This window comes from Episyrphus balteatus, chromosome 3 (genome assembly GCF_945859705.1).
Source record: "Episyrphus balteatus chromosome 3, idEpiBalt1.1, whole genome shotgun sequence".
Taxonomy (NCBI): domain Eukaryota; kingdom Metazoa; phylum Arthropoda; class Insecta; order Diptera; family Syrphidae; genus Episyrphus; species Episyrphus balteatus.
In genome coordinates, this window is record NC_079136.1 from 95,839,381 (window position 1) to 95,865,792 (window position 26,412).

Sequence of the window (26,412 nt, forward strand, 5' to 3'; positions counted from 1 at the left end):
GTTTTTCAAGTGAGGCATAATTTTGGCTTAATGGGTTGGTAAACGCTGATCAGTTCTTATATTTAGAATTTTAAATGGTGTCAATTTAGCCTAATAACTCACGTTATTTAACCCTCCGAAAACCATATAAAGCTCAACTTTAAACATTCCAAACTTTGAATTCGATATTTAGACGCATATACATAGTTACAAAACTGGTTACTTATTTTTTTGCTATACCTCCACTACCAAAATTTGCTCGGTTCAATAGAAGAAAACTTGCTTTTTTATCACTAGTACAATGTGAACTTCGATGTTAGATTGCTTCTACAATATGATGAATTGAGGGCTCATTTTATAGACGATTAAAAGTGCTATAATTCATTCTTGAAGAATAACCAAACAAATCAAAAGTTCGTCAGATATTTGTAAAAATGTCATTTTGCCCTAACCTTGCGAAACAAACACGGACTTTGACCGACTATAAAATTGAAATTAATTAACCTACGGAATTCATTTGTATACCATTTTTTAGATAATTTTATTGTGAATAAGTCTGTCCTTGGTCATTTTTGGTTAAAATAAGTAAAAATGGGGCTATTAAATAAAAACGGAACCAACCTCTTTTCCAAGATGGCGGCTGATCCGACGTCTTATCATCCCAACAAATTGACTTTTATGATGAGGACATACCCCCAAAAACATTCCATGAAAAAAATTTTGTCCCGCGAAAAATGCGATTTCATGACCATATTTTCATTAATTTGCCTGGGCTATACAGGGTGTCCCAAAAGTTAACGTCGAAACCAAAACGGTAGATAGGGTAGGTGGTGACAGTTATCAGAAAAATAATTTAAAAAATCGCAGCCATATATTTTGTGAGTTATGGGCATTTGAATAAAAGTCGAAAAAATAGTCACCCTGTGACGGTTTTTTATGTGCCGTGACTACAAATCTTAATTTTTCTCATTTTTTTCTTTTGTTACGAAACCTTGAATAACCCTGCTACCAAATGCATTCAAAAAATTTTACTCAGCTGCATCAGTTTTAAAGAAAATATTACTTTTTTGACCAACTAAGTACTAAAAAATTTTACATGACTCTAATTCAATGAACCGTAGTGTAAAAAAAATCCACTACGATGTTTCGGCAAGTTACCTAAAAAGTTGGTGTGTTCAATTCTCTTTTCAATTGTTGAGAATAGTCCATAAATAACCGAGATAAAATTTATTTTCTTAAGGGCCAATTTTTCAATAGTCAGTTAAACAGTCAGTTAGTACTTATTCCTAAGGATAGAGAAAAAATCAATTTTTCAACAGGCAGATATAGCTTATTCCTAAGAATAAATCTATCTGCTTCTTTCAGAGACGAATAAAATTATTCTAAGGAATAATCTCAATAAAAATATTGTGTCAGTTGTCAAAGCTGTTTTGAAAGAATTTTGAAAAAAATACAGTGGAAAACAAGAAAACAAAAACAATCATGTATAAAAATGACGTTTAATTTTAAATATTTTTTAATTTGACAATTTTTTTTTGTTATTCTGTAGAATAAATTATTCTTGATTGAAAAATTCAATGTTTTTATCTGATTGTTTATGAGCCTAATAACTTTATTCGTCGAACAGTTAACTGACTGTTTATTAGAAGATTGAAAAATTGGCTCTAAGAAATCCAACTTTTTTATTAGGTTATTTTTCCATATTATTTAAGTTTTTGTATCCTGAAAGGTTCTAAAAGGGTACAAAACTAAAATAATATGGAAAAAATCTTATATATAAAAAAAAGTTCGTTTAGTGTGTGTGGCCGATAAACTCGCGTTTGGCTGGTCCGATTTTGGTAATTTTTTTTTTGTTTGAAAGGTATTAATATGTAGATGGTTTGTATCAAAAAAAATAATAACTTTTACTCACATCTTTACATAGCTGTCAATTTGTACGAGTAAAAAAACACTCTCGCTTTTTAAAAGATTTAACTAAGCTTAATTTGTAAAGCTTTCAGAATTAAAAAAGTCTGACTTTGAGTGAAACAAATATTTATTCGTCTTGTGATATTTTATTCAATCTCTGATCTTCATTGAGGACAAATAAGTAAAGCATTGGCACAGTTAGGATTGGTTGTTCTAAATCGAACAGACCAAGATGTTCTTGATCAGCATTACCAAATTTCATATTTGGAGTCCGAAAGACTTTACAGATTTTTGTGAAAGTTCGTTTGTGTGATAAGGCCCATCCATGTTTTGTAAATTATAACTGTATGCCTATGCGGTAGGTGGCACTGTTGTCAAATTAAAGGCAAATATTCCATATTTGGAGTTCGAAAGACTTGACGCTGTTGTCAAGTTATAGCTAAATTCCATATTTGGAGTCCGAACGGCTGTATAGACTTTTATGAAATTTTTTGCGTTTGATAAGGTTCATTCGAGACAGGCTTTGTTTTAGAGTTGGACCTGGTACGTGGCGCTGCTGTCAAGTCATGAGCAAATTCAATATTTGGGGTTCAAAGAGCTCATATTCAAGGCTAATAGAAACAACTAAGCTATCTCACAGTTGAAAATTGGTATGATAAACTGAAACTTAAAATTTGTTTAAGTTGTTTCAACTACCAATTTCCGCATTAATTTAAAATGATTTAATCTTTTCATTTTAAGTCGGTTTCTTTACAATTTACAAAAACAGATGGCTACTTTTTGAATTTCCTAAATAGCCAAAAAATATCATGATACAGTCAAATAAGGTGAAAAAAGGAGTACACCGCGGAATGAATGCTAATAGAAATTTTTTTTGCTCAATATATTTGTTTTGGCATTCTATAACATACCTCAAAAGTCTAGAAAAATCTCATGCCGCAAGTCGCGATTATCAAAGCGAAATGGAGATTTTCAAAATAAGCAATAATAGACAATGGTATTATATTCACATATGATACAATACTTCGAGGTATTTTTTAATGCTGATGCCAAAAAATCTAGACAAGATCAAGACAATCTGACGTTGACGTCTCTGAAAAAAGTTTACCTGTTTTTCATTTGTTAACCCATATTATTATAACAGTTGCAAACTTACTACCGGAAAAAACCCTTAAAAGTAGAGGGACAAAATTTAGCATGAAGGTTTTCATATCCATTATCATTAAGAATCAAAACAATGCAATGAAAAAAACATTCATACCTATGAAAAATTGATATTTTTTGAGTAAAGGGGAAATTTTGGAATATGCACTAAAAAACAATCTTATAATTAGTGCTGATAGGCTAATTTTTTTGTTTCTATCTTTGTTTGGATATTGTTTATCTTTAATTAATTAGATTCAAAGAATTATCCAATATTCCACAATATGCACAAAACTATTCACAAAATTGTTGAATCCAAGAAAAGCGACTTCCCATATAACATGCATACGACGTTGAATGCAAAGTAAACGCAACGATGTCAAAACACAGCAAATAATTTTTTATTTTAATCTTACAATTGTTGATGCTTACAGCTTGGTGGTTCCAGAAAGAAAAAGGAAGATTTAATTTGCAAATTTAGCACTTGCAAAATTATAACTGAACAATATGTTATGTAGTGAACAGTTAGAGAGTAATTTTCCAGTGAGTAACAAAAATGTATGATTTAAACAATAATTTAAGAGAAACAAAAATATGAAAGAACAGCTAGAGAGTAAGAAAAGTTTATAACCACGGTTGCCACTCGCATAAAAAATTTCCTACCAAAGTTTCCAAAAAAAACCTACCAATTCAAAGAAAAACCTACCCATCGAGAATTTTCGATTTTAAGATAATAAATTCTTGTTAAAAAAAACAACTGCAATTTCCTACTGATATTTTATTTAAAAAAATAAAAACATACATTTTATTGATTAATATTAATACTAATTCACAGTTCGTTTTTTGACGTGATAACGTCTTATAAATCGATGAACCATGGCAGCCACCACAAAACGTGACGCCATTTTCTAACATTGCACTCTCGCACTTTCGCCAGTGCGGCAAAAATTTCAATTCAAAATTAAAAAATAAACTATTTTAGATACAAAAATCTTCTATAGCTTATTTGAAAGATAATAACCTAAAGCTAAATCCAAATGAAGGATTTTTAAAAATTCCGTCATTTAATAGGGTAAACAGGGGTGATTGGAACAGACATTTTAAAATAAAGTAGATTTCGATATTTTTGTGATGGTGCGAAGCAGGAAGTAGATTTTAATTTTTTTTTGAAAAAAAAAGAACTAGATCTGCTTCAATTAAAGTAAAGTGGTACCACTGATGAGGATACTGCGTTTACATACATAAGTTAATATTATTACTCTCGGTTTAGATGGGCACATTTGTTTGGCACAAATATTTTGGGTAGATTTGACATAATTACAATTTTTGTTTGTCAATTATTAAAAATAAAATTATTTTAGAGAAAGAACTTGGAAAAACCTACCAAATTGACTTCAAACCTACCAACCTACCCAAGGTGAAAAAACCTACCCAGTTTGGTAGGATCCTACCCACTCCGGCAACCGTGTTTATAACATGAAACAAATTATTATAGGGTAATGTATGATTATGTTTGGCAAGGTGTGGAACATAAATGTTTTTTGATAGGTATTTTTACCTTTTTAACAAACAAAACAAAATAGATAAAAGAATTTGTAAATAGTTAATATTTAGTTATAATAAATGATGTTCATTCCTGAACATTCAGCCCCCCCTGAAAGACTATGATCTTTCAGCAAACGGAAGTGGGGCAACTTTAACAACTGGCCGTGTATACTCTCCATTCATGGTTCGTACTGTGACAACTCGAACCTTATCGTCATCTCCTGGATGTGTAGCGATTATACGTCCAAGAATCCATTTAGATGGTGGAAGATTTGGTTCTTTCAACAAAACGACATCATTAACAGACAAATTTGGTTGGATATTTCGCCATTTTTGCCTTTGTTGAAGTGATGTTAAATACTCCTGATGCCATCTTTTCCAAAAGCCTTGGGATAATTTCTGTAAAAGATACCAATTAGTTTGAACAGAATTTTTAGAATTTACCAAATCAGGATGAGGAACTGAGGTGTATGCCTCCCCAATCATAAAATGAGAAGGTGAAAGTGCACTGGGTTCCGTATCCGATGTCTGCCACATTGGACGTGAATTCAAGAGACCTTCAATCTTGGCAAGAAGAGTGTACATTTCTTCGTACGTGAGAATATGTTCACCGATCACTCGTTTCAAGTGCTGCTTAACCGACTTAACACCAGCCTCCCATAAGACTCCAAAGTGAGGCGCTGATGGTGGAATGAACTTCCATGTAATATTATCCTTGGCAAGATGATCAATGACAATCTGTTGATGATGTTCATTCACAACGCATTGGAACATCTCATTCAGCAAACGTTTGGCACCATGGAAATTCGTTCCATTGTCGCTCCAGATTTCGGTTGGCTTTCCGCGACGCGCACAGAACCGATCTAAAGCCATAAGAAATGCATTTGTCGACAAATCACCAACGAGTTCAAGGTGAATACCTTTGGTAACAAAACAGACAAACAGAGCAATATATGCTTTTACGAATTTAGGGTTTCTTCCGCGAGATAGTCTTAACGTTATCGGCCCGGCATAGTCAACACCCACCTTACTGAACGGACGCGAAAAACGGATTCTTTCGGCAGGAAGATTTCCCATCAATTGTTTCGACGATTCACGACGCTGACGAAAGCATGGAATGCAATTATGAACTACTTTTCGCACTAAATTTCTGCAGCCAACAATATAATAGTCTTTTTTTAATAAAGCGATCAAAAAGGTCACACCGGGATGTAAATTATGTTCATGGGTATAATTAACAATTAGTTCAGTTACACGACTTGATTTACAGAGTATGATGGGGTGTTTTTCACTATATGAAAGGTCGGAGTTTTGCACACGACCACCAACTCTAAGTAACCCGTCGGAATCAATAAAAGGCGAAAGGCTTACAAGTTTATGTTTTTTGGATAATTCTTTACCATTTTTTAACGCGTTAATTTCTGACGAAAACGATGTTAACTGGCTAAACCTTAGCATTGTTATTTTAGCTTTAATTAGTTCTTGCACACACAAGGGTTGATAATTACGAAGTGCAGAGAACTCCTTTGAAATACGCGAATTAAACCGAAACCGAAACATTGTTGCAATGACTCTAATACATTTGTAGTACTCCGAAGAATTGGTTATAAGAGTTTGCAACATGTTATCTTCAATAGCATTTGACAAAAATACCTGCATTTTAGGGTTTCTCCTTTCTTCCAATTCTTCCTTTGAAAATTCCACTTCCTCTATTGAAAATTTTGAATATGGCCACTGATTTTTCTCCATCCAAAGCCACGAGGGTCCTTTCCACCACAGCTCATTTGAGGGCAAAAGAGAGGGTGAAATTCCACGAGTTGCACAATCGGCTGGGTTACTCTCAGATCGAACGTGATTCCAAAGGTTACGAGGAATAGAGGATATGATTTCCGAAGTCCGATTGCCGATAAACACCGACCATTGTTTTGGTGGAGAAGAAAGCCAGTGGAGCACGATTGATGAATCTGTCCATGCGAAAACTTTCATTTCTTTATCCTGTAAAGACATTTTAAGTTTATTGATTAGACGTGTTAACAATAGGGCTCCGCAGAGCTCCAATCTAGGAAGAGACAAAACTTTGATAGGAGAAACCTTACTCTTTGCAGCTACCAATGCTACTGAGACTGTACCGTCGACATTTGTACTTCTACAATATACCACAGCTGCATATGCGTCCAGAGACGCGTCACAAAATCCATGGAACTCACAATTGTTTTTGTTTGTCCAGATGATTCTAGGGATTTGAATTTCCTTGATGAGGGGTAACTCTTGTCGGAGAATCGTCCATCGATCAGCCAGTTCTTTTGGAAGTTCTTCATCCCAACTCAGTTTTTCCCTCCACAAATCCTGAAGGAGAATTTTCACCGCAACAACAATTGGAGCTAGAAATCCCAAAGGGTCAAAAGTTTTAGAAGCCTCGGACAGTATTCGACGTTTGGTACACACAACTGATTCACTTAGTTCGACCTTGTAAGTGAACCGATCTTTTGAAGGACACCATTGCAATCCTAAGATCTTGACTGAAGTAGAATCCTCGAACTCACGTTGGTCTCCTGGTAATGAAAGCAACAGTGGCCAGCAGTTTGTTGTCCACTTGCGTAAATTAAATCCTCCCTTTTTTAGCAGTTCTACTAATTCCTTCTGAAGAGTGATGACTTCTTCTATTGTATCTGCACCAGTGATTACATCATCGACATAAAAATCGTTAAGGACAGTTGCAGATGCAAGAGGATACGATTCAGAAGAATCCAAAGCCAGCTGCTTGAGTGTCCGAATTGCCAAAAAAGGAGCGCATGCAGTTCCATACGTGACGGTCAATAGTCGGAAGTGTTTCACGGGTTCATCTGGGTTTTAACGCCAAAGTATTCTTTGATAATCGATATCATCACGTGAAATACGAATTTGTCGATACATCTTCTCGATGTCTCCTGAAATGGTGTACAAATGTCGTCTAAAACGAAGGCAAACAGAGAAGATATCACGTTGGATTGTTGGTCCAACAAGAAGTGAATCGTTCAAGGATCTATTGTGATTCGTTTTAGCTGATCCGTCAAAAACTACTCTTACTTTTGTGGTGCTGCTATCGTTCTTAAACACCGCATGATGAGGAAGATAGTACGAGTTGTAAGAGGATTGGTATATTTCATCAGCAGGAACTTCTTCCATATGACCTAACGACAAATACTCATCCATGAACATTTGGTACTTTTCCCTTAACGAAGGATTTGACAAAAATCTACGTTCGATTGAATGAAGACGGTGAAGTGCAACACTAAAAGAGTTCCCAAAATTTAATTTTTCATTAGACTTGAAAGGCAACTTTACGACATAACGACCATCAAGAAGTCTTTGATGCGTTTTTTGAAAAAACTCTTCAGCACGTTGGTCATCGATTGAAAGGGCTGGTTCTTCAGAAATTTCCTCTAAACGCCAGAATTTTTGTAGATCAAATGCAAGCGAATGATCCAGCTGCGTACAAAACGATTGATTCAAGTGCGTACAAAAAGAAAGATCTAGCTGCGTACAAAAAGTCTTAATACCCTTATTAACATGAGCAGAATTTTGTGTAGATCTTCCTACAACAACCGATCCAAAAATAGTAGGAACTAAATTAGGAACCCCAGCGATTGTGCTATTAGATGGTCCAGTTATTATGTCGAAAACCTTATCTGCTCCAATCAACACGTCAATAGGACCTGGCTTATTAAAATAAGGATCAGCGAGCTCAACAGTCACAAGTTTTCCTAAGTCGATATTGTCCACGGGAGATTCCGGCAGCAACGATGTAAGTTTCGATAGGACATGACAATCTACGTCAACAAACTTTGAACTGAATCGAGAAATAAGCCTCAGTGTCACTATACCATTGGTAACACCTGCTGATGTCGAACCTACGCCAAGAACCGGTATCCGAGATTGACTTCGACGAAGTCCCAAGCGCTGAACAGTCTGTTCAGTAATGAACGAAACTTGTGAACCAGTATCAAGAAGCATACGAATGTTGTGGAACGACCTTTCCTTATCCTGAGATTTGGCAACAGCTGTTGGGAGAATTGTGTGAAAACTGTGACTGGGCTCAGAAGAATGATGACTAACCACCGACGACGGAACCGAATTTGAAAACGAAGAACTCGATGTACATTGAGCAACAAGTGGTGTCTGCTCATTAGCAAGATTTGTCGATGTATTAATTGCAGCTACTTCCGGATGAACTAGAGAATGGTGTCTCGATTTACAAACCTTGCAACGATTATTAGAAAAACATTTATTTGCAGCATGACCTAGTCGTAAACAGTTGAAACATAATGACCTTTCTTTAGCAAAACGCCGACGAGCCTCCACATCAAGAGCAAGGAACTTCTTACAACTTGGTAAGTTATGGTTTCCTTTACATTCCAAACAACTCTGTACAGATTCAACGACATGAGACTTTAAACTCCCTTGAGTTTTGTTTCGAATCTTAGAATTTCGAACAGGAGTAGAACAAGATTCCAAACACGCACAACGGTTTTGTAAAAATTCGAGAAGTTCATCTATTGTGGGACCTTCCTTTGACCCCAAATGTTCAGCCCACGCCTGCTTCGTATCAGGATCAAGCTTCTGACTTAAAAGAAAGATCAACCAGGGATCGCGACCTGTTGTATTGAGAGCATTTAAACCCCTAATAACCTCGTCAGCACCGTCTGTTATCTTTCTTAACAAAGCAACGTTGGAAGAATTAGTCGATGGCAATGAGACAAATGAATTTATAAACGACTGAATTATTAGTTGAGACCTATCAAACCGTTTCTCCAACCTATCCCAAGCCTCAAAATAATTACTGTCCGTAAGCTTCATATGGCTAACCAAGTCGGCTGCTGTACCACTCAAGTAACTCTTAAGGTAGTAAAACTTTTGTGCAGGAGTTATTGAAGGATTCTGGTCAATAGAACTAATGAATATATCCTTAAAGGCAGGCCAGTCCTCGTATTCACCAGAAAAATTTGACACTCCTATCTTAGGAAGGTTAACCGACGATTTGCCTGGGGTGGAGTTCAACTTCTCCAAAAACGCGGCTTGTTGACCCGCCAACTTTTCAGCAACCGTTTCCCTAGCAGGTTGAGACGATAATTTAACTTTAATAAAGCTTGATAAGACCGAATGCGCAACAAAATATTTTGCCTCATATTCATAGAACTCAGGTTCTGGGTCTACGAATTCATCCTCATCAATGTACAAATACATCTCATCTTGGAGCGCTATGAAATCGGACCACGTTTCCTCCAACTTCTCGAGACGTATTTGTAGCATAGCAAGTGGAGTATTTATATCCACCGTGGCAGCGAAATCTGCTGCTTTGGTCAGCCGTCCCTTGGCACGACCACGTTTTGCCTTAACGACATTCATAGCGCGTGAATGAAATAACAAAAAAAAAAAAAAAAAAAAAACAGAAATTTCACGAATCTCAAAAACAAGAATATCTTTTAACACGATCTGAAGATATTGAGTAGCTCTTTCTTAAGATGGAATAAGTTCGCAGAAAACGAAAATGTATGTGGCCATGCACGATGCACCACAAAAAAAATCTCGAAAATATTCCCAATCAACCACACCAAGTTAAGCACACGAAATTTCCAAAGGTTCAAATTTATATGGCGACGAAGGACCAGTATGTTTATCTTTAATTAATTAGATTCAAAGAATTATCCAATATTCCACAATATGCACAAAACTATTCACAAAATTGTTGAATCCAAGAAAAGCGACTTCCCATATAACATGCATACGACGTTGAATGCAAAGTAAACGCAACGATGTCAAAACACAGCAAATAATTTTTTATTTTAATCTTACAATTGTTGATGCTTACAGCTTGGTGGTTCCAGAAAGAAAAAGGAAGATTTAATTTGCAAATTTAGCACTTGCAAAATTATAACTGAACAATATGTTATGTAGTGAACAGTTAGAGAGTAATTTTCCAGTGAGTAACAAAAATGTATGATTTAAACAATAATTTAAGAGAAACAAAAATATGAAAGAACAGCTAGAGAGTAAGAAAAGTTTATAACATGAAACAAATTATTATAGGGTAATGTATGATTATGTTTGGCAAGGTGTGGAACATAAATGTTTTTTGATAGGTATTTTTACCTTTTTAACAAACAAAACAAAATAGATAAAAGAATTTGTAAATAGTTAATATTTAGTTATAATAAATGATGTTCATTCCTGAACAGATATTCTATAACTTATGTCAAAAACCTAAAAAAAAATCTCATGTCCGCAAGTCCTAATTTTGCAGGTTAAACTAAGTTAGGTGCAGATTAAAAAAAAAAAATAATAAGAAAACTTTGGAATTTTATATGTTTACCAGCATAAGCTACATGATTTAAAGGTATTTTTACACTTAAAAAAAAAAAAAACAGAAATAACTTTTTTCAGAGACGTCAGATTGCTTTGATTTTAGATTTTTTGTAATCAGCATTAAAAAATACCTCGAAGTTATATATAACTAGCTGACCCGGCGGACTTCGTTCCGCCATTTCTTGTATTTATTTCCAATTTTCGATTTTGTAATAAACAAAAAAAAGGGGATTAAAACTTTAAAAGTTTGTAAAATGAGTCTAAAAATATTCACTTTTAAACTTTTAGCAAAAAGTAGCCTAAGTAAAATGCTCACTACATGCACTACAATGCTGCACCACACAAAATTTCACAATGCAAAGTTATTAACTCTTTCAAACGTTTTTTCCATAAATATTTCAATACGGCTTGTTACGGCACTTTAAAAAATCAGCGTTTTGCAAATACACCCTATTATCAATATCGCACTTTAACGGCTCTTTATAAATTTGAATAATGTGTATGCTATTTAGCCTGCCCTTTCTTACGCCCATTTTTACTCGACTTTAGAAAATATTTTGATCTCTCTTTTTGGTACCTACATATAGTTAAATTTTTTCGTAAAGCATGTGCGAGTCAGCGGAAATATGCTAACCCATAATGTGCATGAGCGTGGTTCGCTCGGCAAGCTATTCCTACGCTATGAAAAGCATGGCGTTATGTGAATTTCTCAAAATTGATTGTAAGCAACATGGATGCAATGGAGAGAATCAATTTAATTGTCTCTTAATAGAAACAAAAAAAACATATACTTTATTTTCTCATGCTATAAATCAATTTTTTCGATGACAACCTATAATAAATTTTAGATCATGTGAAAGCCTATTATTTCACCTTTCACATGACGTTTTAATGATATTTCTACGATGCCTACAAAAAAAGTAAGAATTTTTTAAAGCCAACCATATCAAAAGTTCAAACTGAGATTACGGTACTTCCCACACTGGTCACCACCACTGGTGGCTGGTCATGATCAACCGATCTCCACAGGTGTTTTTAGGTATTTCTCAAGTTTTTAATTTAACATTATGTACCTTATAGTTGATGTACGGCTATGTGCGATATGTGCGATCAAATGAAAGGTAATATCATCAAGATGCTCAATAAAGTTAAATACAATTTTTATGTGCTCTCAATCAAAAGATGTGACGTGTTGAAAAATAGAACTTTATTTTACCGTTATTCAAGATTGTGTTTACATTTTGATACAAATATACAATTATAGTCTTGCTTATTATCTATCTACACAGTAAATTTCATTCATTTATATGTTGAAGAAAAAAAGATAAAAATAAAAAACAGTTAAAAACGGCCAAAAAAATTGGAACAAAAAAACTTGTTTTTCCCGTTATTCGGTCAAAAATCATTTTAAAAATTCAATTATTTGCACATGCATGTGCATAATTAAAACCCATATGTCCTATTAATTTCAAATTTTCGCAGTTTTTTAAAAATTCCTTGTTTTTTTCAAAAATTCATATTTAAAAGTACAGGGTCTATGAAAAAAATCCGTATGAGACGCCTATTTTTTTTTTAGTATCTTTCTAATGGTGTAATTCAAATTTCTGTACAAAATTTTGCCTATCTGTAATTAATCTTTTGTCGAAGGTATATCACATGTTTTGACTGCAAAAAACCCTTAACAACTTAATTTTGAATTTTTTTTAGAATTTTTTCATTACCTTTTCCAAACAAACAATAAATGTATCTATCAATTTAAAAAAATCAGATCTCTAAAACTTACCGTTTAGAAAATAGCCTCTTTTTTCAATGAACTGTTACCAGGGGCGTACACTCCCTTGGGGCAAGTGGGGCGGCGCCCCGGGGCCCCCAACCGACCCCAGCGCCCCCTTTGGAGAAAATGCAGAGAAGGAAACTGTTAGCAGAAATTGAGTTATGAAGTAAATTAAAATGTATTTGAATCACTTCGGATACAAGGGAGACAAATTATGTCATTCAGTATCATTGGTCATTGGTAGCCACTCGATATATATTGATTTAATAAAAAGGTTACCCCAGGGGCCCCAAAAAAATAAACTGCTTTTTTAAAAGAAAAATTATAATTTTATCTCAGGGCCCCAAAAAATATTACTTGAAAAATCTTTGCAACCACAAATAATACATTAGGGGCTTCAAAAAAGCAAAAAACAATTTCTTTACTTCAGGGCGTCAAAAAAAAATTAAATAAAAAAAAATTGTTTTCTTAAAATAAATTACATTTGTTGATGGATTACTAAATATTAATTTAGGAGCCCCAAAAAATATGACTTCGGGGCTCCAAAAATATTATATGAAGGGTCCCAAAAAATATTTTTTCAGGAACCCCGTTAGTTGAGAGGCAATCAAATATTAATTTGGGGGCCCCAAAATCTATAACTAAGGAGCCCAAAATTATTCATCAAATTTTCTGATGGCATGACAAATATTATTTGAGGATCCTCTAAAGCTATTACTTCAGTGGTTCAAAACAATCAAATGGAAAATTAAATATCAATTCAGGGGCCCCAACATAAATAGGTACATCAGGGCCCAAAATGGCATTCCGAATATTTCATAGGCCCCAATACCTATTAATTCTTGGCTCCAAAAAAAATAAATTATATTATAGGAGCCTCTAAGCACTTAATTTTGAGGCCCCAAAAATAATTTTTCAGGGGCCCCAAAAGAAATAAACTATGTTTGATGATGGAAAATCAAATGTGTACATGTACATATTACTTCAGAACAGAGGCCCCAAGAACTATCAATTCTAAGCTAAACAAATTTTTATTTTAGTGGTCTCTAAATATTGAATTTTATTTTGGAACCCCTAGTACAAGTATTTACTACTTTTTTGATAGGAATTTTAAGTAAGTATAGGAAAGTGCATTACGAACATATTAAAATATAAAAATAAACCTAAAAATAAATAAGCCATACAAAAAAAAAATGTATGGTTTATACGTACTTTTTTGTATCTAAGGGGCCCCCAAATATCAAAGGGGCCCCAAAATTTAGTCTTGGCCCGGGGCCCCGGTGACTCAACGTACGCCACTGACTGTTACCCCTATTTACCCTATAAAATCATCAATTTTTTTTGTAATAAACTTTCTACTCTTATTCCACTTTTATTAAAAAAAAATTAAAGAAAATCAGACAACCGGTTTGGCCGGTTAGCGAACGTACACAAAACCAAACTTTAATTTACTATATATAAGAATATCACATCAGCCACCCATACAGTAGGCCCCAGTATGCACCAGTGTATGAAGTTAGCAAAATAGTGAACTGACCAATATCATTAACATTACCATCATTAATGGCATCACGAAGTTGAAAGTAGGTACTCCTCAGAATTGAACTTCTTTTGATAAAAAAAAAAATAGAATTTAATCGTTCTTTTTTTGCATACATACATACCTAAATACATATCCACAGCATGACACAACAAAATCTGATTAAATTCATGTTTGCGAACTATTAACATGTACGCAAATGTTGTCAAAATCAGGCCTTAAGCGATAATAATTATTTTGAAAGCCTGTCTAATAAATTTGTTTACAAATTAAGCTTAGTTTTTTTTTTTTTAAGTGAGAGTGTTTTTTTACTCGTACAAATTGACAGCTATGTAAAGATGCGAGAAAAGGTATTATTTTTTTTGTATACAAACCATCTACACATTAATACCTTTCAAACAAAAAAAAATTACCAAAATCGGACCAGCCAAACGCGAGTTTATCGGCCACACACACTAAATGAACTCATTTTTATATATAAGATATATATCATTGTCTATTATTGCTAATTTTGAAAATCTCCATTTCGCGATTTGATCTTGAAAATCGCGACTTGCAAACATGAGATTTTTCTACACTTTTGATGTATGTTATAGAATGCCAAAACGAAGGTATTGAGCAAACATAATTTCTATTAGCATTAATTCCGAAGTGAAACCCTTATTTGACTGGATTATCAAATTTTAGTAGCGATTGCAAGTGATTGAAAGGAGTTCGAGACACATACAATTTTGTTTTTAAAAACATTTTTTTTACTATATTTGATGCAAAAAACCCGTGCCAATAACAGAAAATAACAGTGGCATGCATACAACATACATATCACCTGAGAAAGCAAAATTATTGTAACTCCATAGGATCTGTTAAGGACATAGTACCATTTTGCTTTCCGCTGAAGATTTATGTTGTTATACCTTAATAATAATATTAATGAAACTTCGTACACATTCCAATTAAAATTATAATAGATAGCTGTCAGACAAATGGTTTGCTTTTTTTAATACTTTATACAATTTTATGTTTGTGCTCCATATATCAAGTTGTGGCCCGATTTTTTTGTATTGGAAAAGGTTAATACATTACAAAGCCAAAAATTGAAAATAAATACTAGAAAAATGCGGAACGGAGTCCGCCGGGTCAGCTAGTACCTAATAAAAAAGTCGGATTTTTTAAGAAAATGAATTTTATCTCGGTTATTTATGGAATATTCTCAACAAAATGGTATAACATTTTGAAAAGAGAATTGAACACACCAACTTTTAAGGTAACTTGCCGAAACATCGTAGTGCATTTTTTTTTTAACACTACGGTTCATTTGAATTAGAGTCATGTAAAATTTTTTAGTACTTAGTTGGGCAAAAAAGTAATATTTTCTTTAAAACTGATGCAGCTGAGTAAACATTTTTGAATGCATTTGGTAGCAGGGTTATTCAAGGTTCCGTAACAAAAGAAAAAAATGAGAAAAATTAAGATTTGTAGTCACGGCACATAAAAAACCGTCACAGGGTGACTATTTTTTCGACTTTTACTCAAATGCCCATAACTCACAAAATATATGGCTGCGATTTTTTTAATTATTTTTCTGATAACTGTCACCACCTTCCCTATCTACCGTTTTGGTTTCGACGTTAACTTTTGGGACACCCTGTATATTAACGGCTCTTTCTTTAGCGATTCTCGTAGCTGGAACTTTATTATAATGAGGACTTTCTATTGAACTTGCATGATTTCAAAGGGAAAATAACAAACTTTAAAACATCTTTTGCAAAGACTTGTAGCAGCTAATCATTCTATTATCATTAATTTACTCAACTATTTAAAATTTTCATTTCACTCAGTTTCAAATCAATATCTATTTATCAATGTATTCGAAACACTCTATTTAAATTAACTATCGTAGTAACCTTTGATATTTCATTTCATTACTGTGAATTTTACTTTTATTGTTCGTTCTTAGATTTTCATAGAATAATCTTGTTTTCTTTAAAATTAAAATTAAATAATTTGTTTATGATTTTAGACGCTTTCGTCTTTTAATTTTTTAACTTTAATTTTATTGAATGAGTATGAATCAAGACCATTATCCATAGACTAATGGACTAAGGAATATTATCAAACAGGTACATATTAACTCTTAAACGCACATATCCTTTTTGGGAAGCATTGATGGGCTGTCCTAATACATTCATATTTTGTCCTAACTTAAGTGTAATAAGAACAAATTCACTTTTACATACTTACATATTTGATTATCCTTCGAATGAACATCAAAAACCCGTTCGTGTTTTGTAAAAAAAATCGAAAGTAATACTAGAGGTTATAAACTCAATTAAAAGCACTTTCTTGGTCGTAGTTTTCGCTGATGTTACGCTCCACCGTCGAAAATCTAACAGATGGCCTATTTTGATTGTTTAATGAATAAGTTTGAGAATTGATTGTGTCGTTCAAGCAAACACTATTCGCACGATTTGTACTCTGAAAAAAAGTAAGAAAAAATAAACCCCAAATTAGTATAATGTTCGTGTTAAAAGGTTATCAAATATAATTCTTCCTCTTCCTCCTTTTAACCATACCCATCGTTCCAGATCACAGAAACTCAAATCATACGCTCCGCTTCTATTCCTAGAATTGCTGCTTGTACTACCGGCGGCGGAGACAGCGGCGGCAACAACGGAAGCTGAACAACTTTTATTGGTCTTTCGCAAAAACAATCCGCGATTAGTTGAGAATAGAACTGGCGTTTGATGGCTAACAATTGTATCGGTAAATGAAATGGGACTGGGTTGATTTTGATTCACCTTATCACTTTGATTGGAGTCCTTTTTATCACTTGATTGTGATAGATTTTCTGTTATCATTATTGTTTGAGGTGTTCCACCGAATTTGAAACATTTGATTTATTAATTTTTTAATTTGTTGTTATTTAATAAGAAAAATAAAATATGATTTTGATAAATGGGCGTTTCAACAAGTTTTTCTGTGTGATATACTTTTTTTTCTTAATTTCAAATAGCTTTATTGATTTTTTTGTTTTCCATAGATGTTCTGAGACTAGGATTGTGAAATGGAAGTTTAAGGTAGATTTTTAATCATTGCATTTATAATTTTAATGATTGGATTTGTGAAAAATTATGTATATTTTGGTATGGAAGTTGAAATCGGTTATTTGTTATCGTTTATTTTGCAATAAATAATAATATTTTTAAAAGGGTGAATGCACTGTTTGCCGGAGGATAGTGATAAAATTCTCCAACCAAAACAAACGCAATCCGGCGTAATTATGGCATAACATAACAAAAGTAGATTACGTTGTGTTACGTTATAACGTTATGTAATCACCAGGGTTCGGACTTTACTTCGATCGAAGTAGATTTACTTCGATTTTGGGAAAAAAATAAAATCTACTTCCCTACTTCTCTTTTTAAGGATCTACTTCTATTTCTTGATTGAAAAATATTTTTCAAATAATAAATTTAGAGAAAGGGATTTAACTTCAATTTTAAATCTGGTCGAGGCATTGAAAAATAAAGCTCAACTGAAATCTCAAAAGATAAATGGAAGTAAATTTTTCTTCGAATTCAAGATATAAATAAAGTTTATCAAAGTAATTTTGACTGATTTTGAAGAATTCCTGATCAAAAATTTGTTAGATTATGTTGAATTAACCGTTTGACCCCAAAGCACCGTTACAACCACTAGATGAGAAAGGTTTTTTGGAAAAGATCATAATAAAAAAAAGTAAAGAAAAATAATTTTGTTGAAAAATAATTTTTTTATAATAAATTTTTGTAAATAAATGTTCTGAAAGTTTAATTTTGAAATCTACTTCCGAAATTTTGGATCTACTTCACTTTTTTTTTCAAATTTGCTTCGAAATTTTGAAACTGAAGTCCGAACCCTGGTAATCACACTCATCACCAGTGCTGCCAAAATAATTTTCATTCAAAACCATAGACGAAATTATTTTAAGCCTATTTTAAAAAGACTGATCAATTAATTCTCTTAAAATACTTACCTACTGCTTTTTTGGAAGTTAAGCCTGCTCGCGCTAAATTTTAGCTCCGATACAAATTATCGAAAAATTTTAGCAGGGATAAAATGAGTTTCATACAAATTATCGATAACTTGTATGGAAATTTTATCTTGGCTAAAATTTAGCGCTATCAGCGTAGGGTAAGCGGGGCTACATTTGACACCGGGGCACATTTGACTTTGCGTTTTTCGGTATGATCGTGCCCTTAATTAACAATAGTTTGGATGAAGAAAGAAGCTTAGTTTGATTTAAAGAAATTTTGCGAAATTTCGCAGTCTTTCATTAACTTTTCGCGGAGTACCACGTGTTTTCGTGTTTTCTGTATTTCTGATCTTATTGTTGACCACCGGTATGTAAGCGATTTCTGAACCTAATTAAAAGTTTTTTCAATGCTGAATCAATATTTTGATAGCACTATGCTTAAAGTTAAGTAAATTAAAACCAGCTTTGTAAAAAAAATAGTATTAGTTATTGAAAAAAAAGAAAAACAGTTATGAAGCTCCTTCGGGGCACCTTTGACTTTTGCAATTTGGGCACATTTTTACGTTGATTTTGGGGAATTATTTATTTAATAAATTATTTAAAAGTAAATCGACATCGATAAAGTTTGATTAAGATTTAAATGGAGAGATTTTTTGAAATATTTTATGGTTTTTTGTTTTTTCTTCTTCTTTTTAGAAAATAAATTTTTTGATTTATTTTTTTCGTTATATTGTTTAGTACCTAGATTGTTTAAAACCAAAAACTTATTTTTTTTTCTAATTAAATAATAGACGAGTAAGATCCGCGGATAGTTTTAAAAATGTAATGCACACGATGTGGGGTTTAATCCACCATTGTCAAATGTACCCCTTTTAAAGTCAAAAGAAACATAATTTTTTTAAATGTTGTAGTGTTGTAAAACAAAAAAAAATTACTGTTAGTATAATCTTGAATAGTCAATAAATCAAATACAAAACAAAACATTTGAAAACATTAACAGTTTTCGAAAATACAGACCTTTAAAAACTAAGTGTCAAATGTATCCCCTTCTCCCCTACCAGGCCTTAAGCCATCACTACAATGACCTAAAAAGTGAAAAAGTGGGAAATTTACAAAAGCCTGGTACGCTGCTCGCGCTAAATTTTAGCTCCCATACAAATTATCGAAAAATTTTAGCAGCGTACCAGGCTTTTGCAAGAAAAAAAAACCGACTGAAAAAAAACGTGGAACAACCGCCAAACCGCCATCAAGCATACGGGAAAGTCTGTGGAAGTGGTAAGGGTAACAGTGCGGGTACTTGTATGAAAAAAACTCCACACCTGAATATTGATGTTCCAGTTTGGAATTTATTTCATACAATTACCCGTACCGCTAACGCATCCCCTTTCGGTGTGACTGAAAAACTGAGATGTTATTTTTAAAATTTTAAAAAATGTAAAAGAAGTTGTATTACCGCTTAAAAAAAAACCATTTAAAATTAATTATTTCCATCCATCTTTCTTCATCTTCAGAGACGAATGAACACCATCCATATCAGTATTTGCAGCATTTTATTTGCTCTCTATTCTATCAAGACCCTTCTTCTTCTTCCTTTTTCTCGGCGCTGTTATGATCTCGATGTCGAGGGGATCATAACCTTCCCACGTTACTGCTTCACACTAGTGATCCGCCTGTGGGGTTCGCCGGGTTGACCTCAGAAATCGGCGGCAAGCCTCCCGGTTTTGTATTGTTCCGTTTCTGAGGCCAACTGAATGCTGGTGTTTTTGCATTTGCTTGTACCAGGAGTTTTTAGGCCTACCTTTCTTATTATTCTTATTCTATCAAGACCCTTATTAAAAGAAAAATTTGAAATTCTCAAAAATATTTCACTGCCAAACTTAGAGGATATAATATATGGAGTGCTTGTGCTGTTAGTTCCGTAAAGCTTTTATAGGGGGCTCTAGTTTCGCAGTTTTTCGATGCGTACATGCCTCCATTTTATTTCATTTGATGGCTGTCATCAACAAGCGTGTTTATTTGTGTTTCGGAATAAAAAAAACTAAATGATGGGATATGCTGCAAAATTTCCAAAAGACAAAGCTGAAAATTAATTACCATTCAGGTAAGGAGAAACAAAAACAAAAAATATAAGAAAAACATAAATTTGTTTGTAGTTTTCTAGCTTATCACGAAAAAAAGAAACAACAGACCTCTTTTTGGGAAATAAAATTCGAGGAATAAAAATCAAATGATGTGTTAATTGCACTTTAATACTTCCACATTGAAATGTATCCAGTCTTCAAAAAAATAGTGATATACCTATTGCAAATACTGCCAGTATTTATATGCTACGACGCGACGGTTGTCGTGCGACTTTGGTTCGTGAGGGACAGCCCATTGTTCAATATTTATATCAATATACAACCAGATAAATGTTGGCATAAGGTTAACCGTGAAATCATAGAGACTATGGTTCATGCATATAGTAAGATATATGGTACATCTTCCAAGAATGACTACGCCAGTTGGAAGGAGTTTTTTTAGTTCTCCAGATGGTTACTACCATTTGCGGTGGTCGTGAAATTTGGTTTGGTTTTCATAAAAGTGTACAATCATCTCAACGGAAAAAGATGTTAAATATTGCTGGTAAGTTAGATAATTTATTACTTAATTTGTTAACTAAATATTTGTTCTTTTAGTTTCTGCAACGACATTCCAGTTATTGATTTCATGTGTGAAGTGCTCGATATCAGAGGCATCAATGAACAGCGCAAAACACTCATCGATTCACAGCAAGTCAAGCTCACTAAAGAAATCAAATGTCTCAAGTTCGAGATCACATCATGTGCAACGTCACGCGACGACCAAAAGCAATCGTAATGTAAGTTTTCGTTTGTTTCTAATTATTTTGTTTAAATATTTTTTTTTTTTTTCATTTTAGTTTTCTTTCAGCTTTATAATGCTCAAGCTGTGGATTGCACTGTTGTTGCATGAAGCATCCCTATGCACATTTGCCATGTCTGGAAGTATGACAGGAACACAAACATACTTATCTGCCGTTGGAGGTTTGTTACAGTTGCCCGCCAGCGATGTATTAAGAAACTTATGGATATGCAAATATCGACAATGATTAAAGCCACCACGTGAAGGAAAATAATTAAATAAAGCGAACTGATTTCAACAAAGACTTATGTTCAAGAATTTGACTTGAACATATCAAATGCGTGGTCGTGTCCACCACCAAAATTGCAATTTGGTGGCCGAGTTTCGAGTATGAGTGTACAAGTAAGTTTATAGAATTGGAAAAAATCTACTAACGTTCCTTTTTGTTTGCAGCAACATTTTCCTACACCAAATAAGATGAGTTTGGCATCGCACATTCAAGGTTATTGAGACGGGACATGCTTATGGCAAGCAATTTTTCACAGGAGTGGATATCCGTGTGTGGGGCGGGCATTTGCTCCAAAAAGAACAGTGCAAGGCTTTGTATTATAACTAATTTCAAGCAACAGTTTTTGTTTTAAATAAATTTATTTATACAACTTGGATGGTGCGGAATGGTTCTCGTTCTTATTAAATTAAAGGTTGAAGTTGCCGTGGGAGTACTTTTCTTTATTGTTGTGTGGTAGGTGAGTTTATTTTTGATCTCAATTTTAATACAAACCATTAACATACATTTTGTTTCGTTTTAATAGACAATCGTTTATTCAAATTTATATGGCATCCTCGATTCTTGCTACGTAATTTGACTGTAATTAGAGCATTACTGCTTGTTCTATCTGAATCGAGATTTGAAAGACGCAGTTTATTTGCTGGGATTCCATTATTGGGCGTGAAAAAAAAAACAAAAAATGTTATGCAGCTTGCAGTCTCAAAAAGCCATATTTTATAGTCAAAAAATGTTTATTTCAAAATAAATATTGTTCTCTAAGATATTGGAAGCTTAGATCATATAAAATATGAAGTGCTTGTGCTATTCATTACATGAAGTTTTAACAAAAACAAATATTTGTATGAGTTTGCTATTTGAATTTTATTTTATCGACAAATAAACAAAATATAAAGACAAATTCGATTTATTCTTCCAGGTTTTTTTTGCGGTAAATAAATTTATAGACTCAGCTAACTCAAGCTCAATTATATGAAAACCCTGCATAAAGTCATTGAATTTTTGTTGCATCTCATTGGTGTCTTCTAGAACTTTCACACGCTTCAGGTAAACTTTGCGTTGAGATTTATCGTTATCTGAAGGCTTGTTTTAATTGTTTGTTTTCATGTTGGCACAAGTTTGTGTACGACCTGGCATTATTCGAGATGGCGCAATTAAATCGCCATATGCAATCCGGGAAATAAAAAGCAGGCAACACTTTTTCATTATCTCGATATGGAACATTTTAAGGCCTATGTTAAAAGAACAAAGATTTTTTGTTAAAGTTATGTAATATAGTTATGTATTTGTTTTTTAAATTTTTGCTACAATGATATAATTTTAGAAAAAAAAAATTTTTAATCATTTGAAGATGATACGGATACCCTTCAATGAGCCATTTAGAAAAACACTATAGTTAAGTTAATTATATAAGACTTATCAGCTTAGATAGTGCTCCTTATAGCCAGGTACGCAGCTCTAGATAAATTTTAGCATACATACAAATTATCGAATAATTTTAGCCGAGCTAAAATGAATCCCATAAAAATTTTCGATAACTTGTATGGAAATTTTATCTCGGCTAAAATTTAGCTCGATCTGCGTACCAGGCCTACTCAAACATTGATGCAAAACTTGACAAATAGTTTTAACCAAAAGTGTGTATGAATGACCTGGAAAAATTGCTAAGCTTTTTTTCTACTTTCAAATTAGTCTAAAAAGTAATTACCACTTTGAAACATGGACTTGGATTTCGAATTTGTTCAAGCATAGCCCAACGAACACACGCCTTGTAAATGTTGCTATTATACTCTCGAGATGAATGTGTCCCACTTGGAGTACCTCGATTTCTTTCAAAGTCTGGCTCATTGAAGTATGGTTCAGGAACCAGAATTAGAGACTGAATTGATACAAGAACCTACGAAAAATATGCAACATTAAACATACTTTCAACCGAATTTTTAAATGCATTTTAAAGATGTTTAGAATCAAAATAAAAACAAAAGTCTGTGGAATACCTGTAAAAGCAGTGTTACATGTTCTTCTTTACTTTTTTGACGTAACAAAGCTTTTTCGACATTCCAAGATTGTTGAGTAGATCCTGTTCCAAATCCAGTGCTTTTAGCATATGACTATTATCGTCAGATATGATAACGCCGGAATCATCTATGCTATTCATCGAAGTTTTTACACCAGCAGCAGTCTAGAAAAATATTTTTTTTTAGTACCTACTTGTAGATGTGTAGATATTCGAAACAATTAAATCTAACCTCTGGCTGTGGTCCATTTATTTGATAATTTTGAGATTAACATGTGAAAATATCATGTACAAAAAGCATGGCGCCAACTTCTACAATCATTCTTCTTAATAGCATACCATCATCTATTGAGTGCTGAACTATCTAAAAGTTGTCGAAATACTTCAAACGGTAATGTTGGAAGTGATGTTGGGAGTGATAAGCTATAAATGTCATCTAAAAAAATAATATGATTAGCAAAATCTTTTTTAATAAATTCACCATCACTAAAAATAAATCCTTACTGCCTTCACCATCTCCAGTGACACCCAAGACAAATCTCAATAAACATTGCGCTCTCAGTTTATGACGAAGCAAAACATCTGAATGGGAAGGTAGTCGCAAGAACAAGCCAAACGCAGCCAATGAATGTAGATGTTTCAGTTATAGGATCTTCCCAATCAGTTGTTGGGGGACTTTTCTCCTTATCTCCCAACAATGTTGGACTCTTTCGACCATAACTATCTGGGTAAACTGTTGGCAAATACTGCGCAAGTTAAGAGAGGCCACCACGAGTGGAGATGGAAGTGGTTCCATATTCGCCGCTTTCAAAATTGTATCATCAAATTCATCGTTAAGGTTCTTCGATGGGATCTATGATCGTAGAGTTTATATATTAAGTTTGGATTATTAAAGTTATTTTTACCGAAGGCTAGATATAATCTGAAAAAGGAAACAAAATTGAAGATGAAAAAAATTATATTGTTTTGAAAATCATTTTGCAGCGATAAGGTTTACCTCTTCGTGGTTTTGGTCCATCCATATTTCATAGGAATGTATATTGTTTCAATTAACAGATTGGTTAAATTGTTTAAACTATTTTTAATAATGCAGGAGAATTGGAAATTTAAAGCTTTCAAGAAACAAATTCAAAGCAAACAATACAGAAAAAATACTACGAATCACGATTGACACTTGACAGGTGCGGTACCGGACTCGCATTGAAAAACGAAGAAAGAAAGAGATGAAAGATAATCAGCGTCAGCAGCGACCCCTATCCATGCATATGGCGTTACAGTGTATTAGGTATAGGAACAAGCACTCCATATATTATATCCTCTAAGCTGCCAAACATGCAAACATTTTCCAGACCGTTGTTTATCATTTCTTACTTTATCATTTAATTTAATCCTTTCTTACTAAGATTCTGAAAACAACATTAGCGCAAAATTTTAAACGGTTAAGTTAATGCTAAAGCCATATTTTAGTAAGTTACTTAGGGCCAATTTATTGAGCCTCCATTAAATTTTTAAATTTGTCGTTTTAGTTAAAAGCTTTGTTAATCTATTGACGTCTTTAAGTTTCCATCATTAAAAATTCATTTAATTCACTCTGCTTTAGTTAAAGCCTGGTACGCTGCTCGCGCTAAATTTTAGCTGAGATAAAATTCCCATACAAGTTATCGATAACTTGTATGGGATCCATTTTATCTCGGCTAAAAATTTTCGATAATTTGTATGGGAGCTAAAATTTAGCGCGAGCAGCGTACCAGGCTTAGGCCCAATTTATTCACTCTCCATTATATTTAAAGGCTCCATTACAAATTATAAAACTGTCAAATCGCATACACATTTTAAAATTTCCCTTTTTTAATGGAGACTTTAAATTTAATGGAGTGTGAATAAATTGGGCCTTAGGCCCAATTTATTCACACTCCATTAAATTTAAAGTCTCCATTAAAAACGGGAAATTTTAAAATTTGTATGTGATTTGACAGATTTTTTATTTTTAATGGGGCCTTTAAATATAATGGAGAGTGAATAAATTGGACCTTAAAGTCTTAACTTTTAATGGAAACTTTAAATTTAAAACTCCATTAAAAATATCCCAGGGATTTTTTTATTTTTTGAAAAATTAAACTGTCAAAAGCTACATTTTTGTCAAATAAAATATATTTAAATTTGAAGATTTGAAGGATAAACAATATAAAAACTCAAAAATGATGGCCCTTAAGTATTTTGCAGCTAAAACGCCAGGCAAAAACCCACAGACGGTGTTACGATATACAATATCACGAATAGAACTTATGACAAGGCTGAGCATAAACTGAAAATATGTATTTTGCAGCACGATAACCGTGTTTTTTGGAGGTGAAGCAGTTGATATAGTATACATATGTGACAATTGCCCACGTACATGTTAACGAAAATTGACTAATTATAATAAGTGAATTTTCGTTTGTTTAACCCGCATACCTTCCCTTAATAGAGCCTCGACTCGCAGTTATTTAAAATAATATTACCTTTATGGCATTATTTTGAATATAAACCAATTCTTAGTTAGCAACGGCTCGCATGATAATACCAATATAATCTTCAATAGATTCGCATATTTGCAAGTGCATAGAAGATTTACCCTATTGAACAGCTTTAGCTCCATTAAAATCACATCACAAAATTTAAAATAAAGTTTTAGAATAATTTGGGGTAGGTACTTTTACCAATTACAATTACCAAACGTTGGTCTTAAGGCTTGGCCACACCGGAGGGTATGCGGTACCGGTACGGGTAGCGGTAACGATATTTGTATGAAAAAAGTTCCACATCTGAACGTTGATATGTCAGTTTGGAATTTTTTTCATACAAGTACCGTTACCTCTACCCGTACCGCTACCGCATACCCTCCGGTGTGGCCAAGCCTTTATGATATTGACTGAACACTTTTTCACCATCTCAATATTTCCATATTTATGCATATTTTATTTATTTTTAATTGTCAACTGACACTGAAACTTTTTTTAAT

The 26,412-nt window shown here is 33.3% G+C and overlaps 1 protein-coding gene and 2 long non-coding RNA genes across 8 annotated transcripts in view; 1 reads left to right on the forward strand and 2 right to left on the reverse strand.

The window, feature by feature from the left end:
* LOC129914741 (hexosaminidase D) overlaps positions 1-17,490 on the reverse strand; it is an 81,118-nt gene extending 63,628 nt beyond the window's left edge. The window contains exons 1-2 of one of the 2 annotated variants that reach the window (XM_055994093.1): positions 17,030-17,490; positions 16,473-16,706 (exon numbers count right to left, since the gene is read on the reverse strand). In XM_055994093.1, coding sequence (XP_055850068.1) covers positions 16,473-16,499 — 27 coding nt within the window. In that variant the 5' untranslated portion in view covers positions 16,500-16,706; positions 17,030-17,490. Of the gene's footprint in view, positions 1-16,468; positions 16,707-17,029 lie in introns of those variants that run through there. The other variant, XM_055994097.1, reaches the window with a different exon arrangement.
* Positions 17,491-20,145: 2,655 nt separating this feature from the next.
* On the forward strand, positions 20,146-22,055 carry LOC129914750 (uncharacterized). 3 transcript variants are annotated; one of them, XR_008772239.1, is made up of 6 exons: positions 20,146-20,347; positions 20,400-20,871; positions 20,925-21,106; positions 21,167-21,510; positions 21,562-21,850; positions 21,921-22,055. It is a non-coding gene; the product is annotated as an uncharacterized LOC129914750 (long non-coding RNA). The 3 variants fall into 3 exon arrangements; XR_008772237.1 differs by having other exon boundaries at positions 20,148-20,347; positions 21,562-21,854; positions 21,921-22,039; XR_008772238.1 differs by having other exon boundaries at positions 20,148-20,347; positions 21,167-21,496; positions 21,562-21,854; positions 21,921-22,039.
* On the reverse strand, positions 21,657-24,650 carry LOC129914751 (uncharacterized). 3 transcript variants are annotated; one of them, XR_008772240.1, is made up of 7 exons: positions 24,409-24,650; positions 23,916-24,333; positions 23,644-23,847; positions 23,392-23,576; positions 23,103-23,291; positions 22,877-23,046; positions 21,657-22,626 (listed from the first exon to the last, which is right to left on the reverse strand). It is a non-coding gene; the product is annotated as an uncharacterized LOC129914751 (long non-coding RNA). The 3 variants fall into 3 exon arrangements; XR_008772241.1 differs by lacking the exon at positions 21,657-22,626 and having other exon boundaries at positions 22,644-23,046; positions 23,916-24,264; positions 24,317-24,333; positions 24,409-24,648; XR_008772242.1 differs by lacking the exon at positions 22,877-23,046 and having other exon boundaries at positions 24,409-24,649.
* Positions 24,651-26,412: the final 1,762 nt, after the last annotated feature.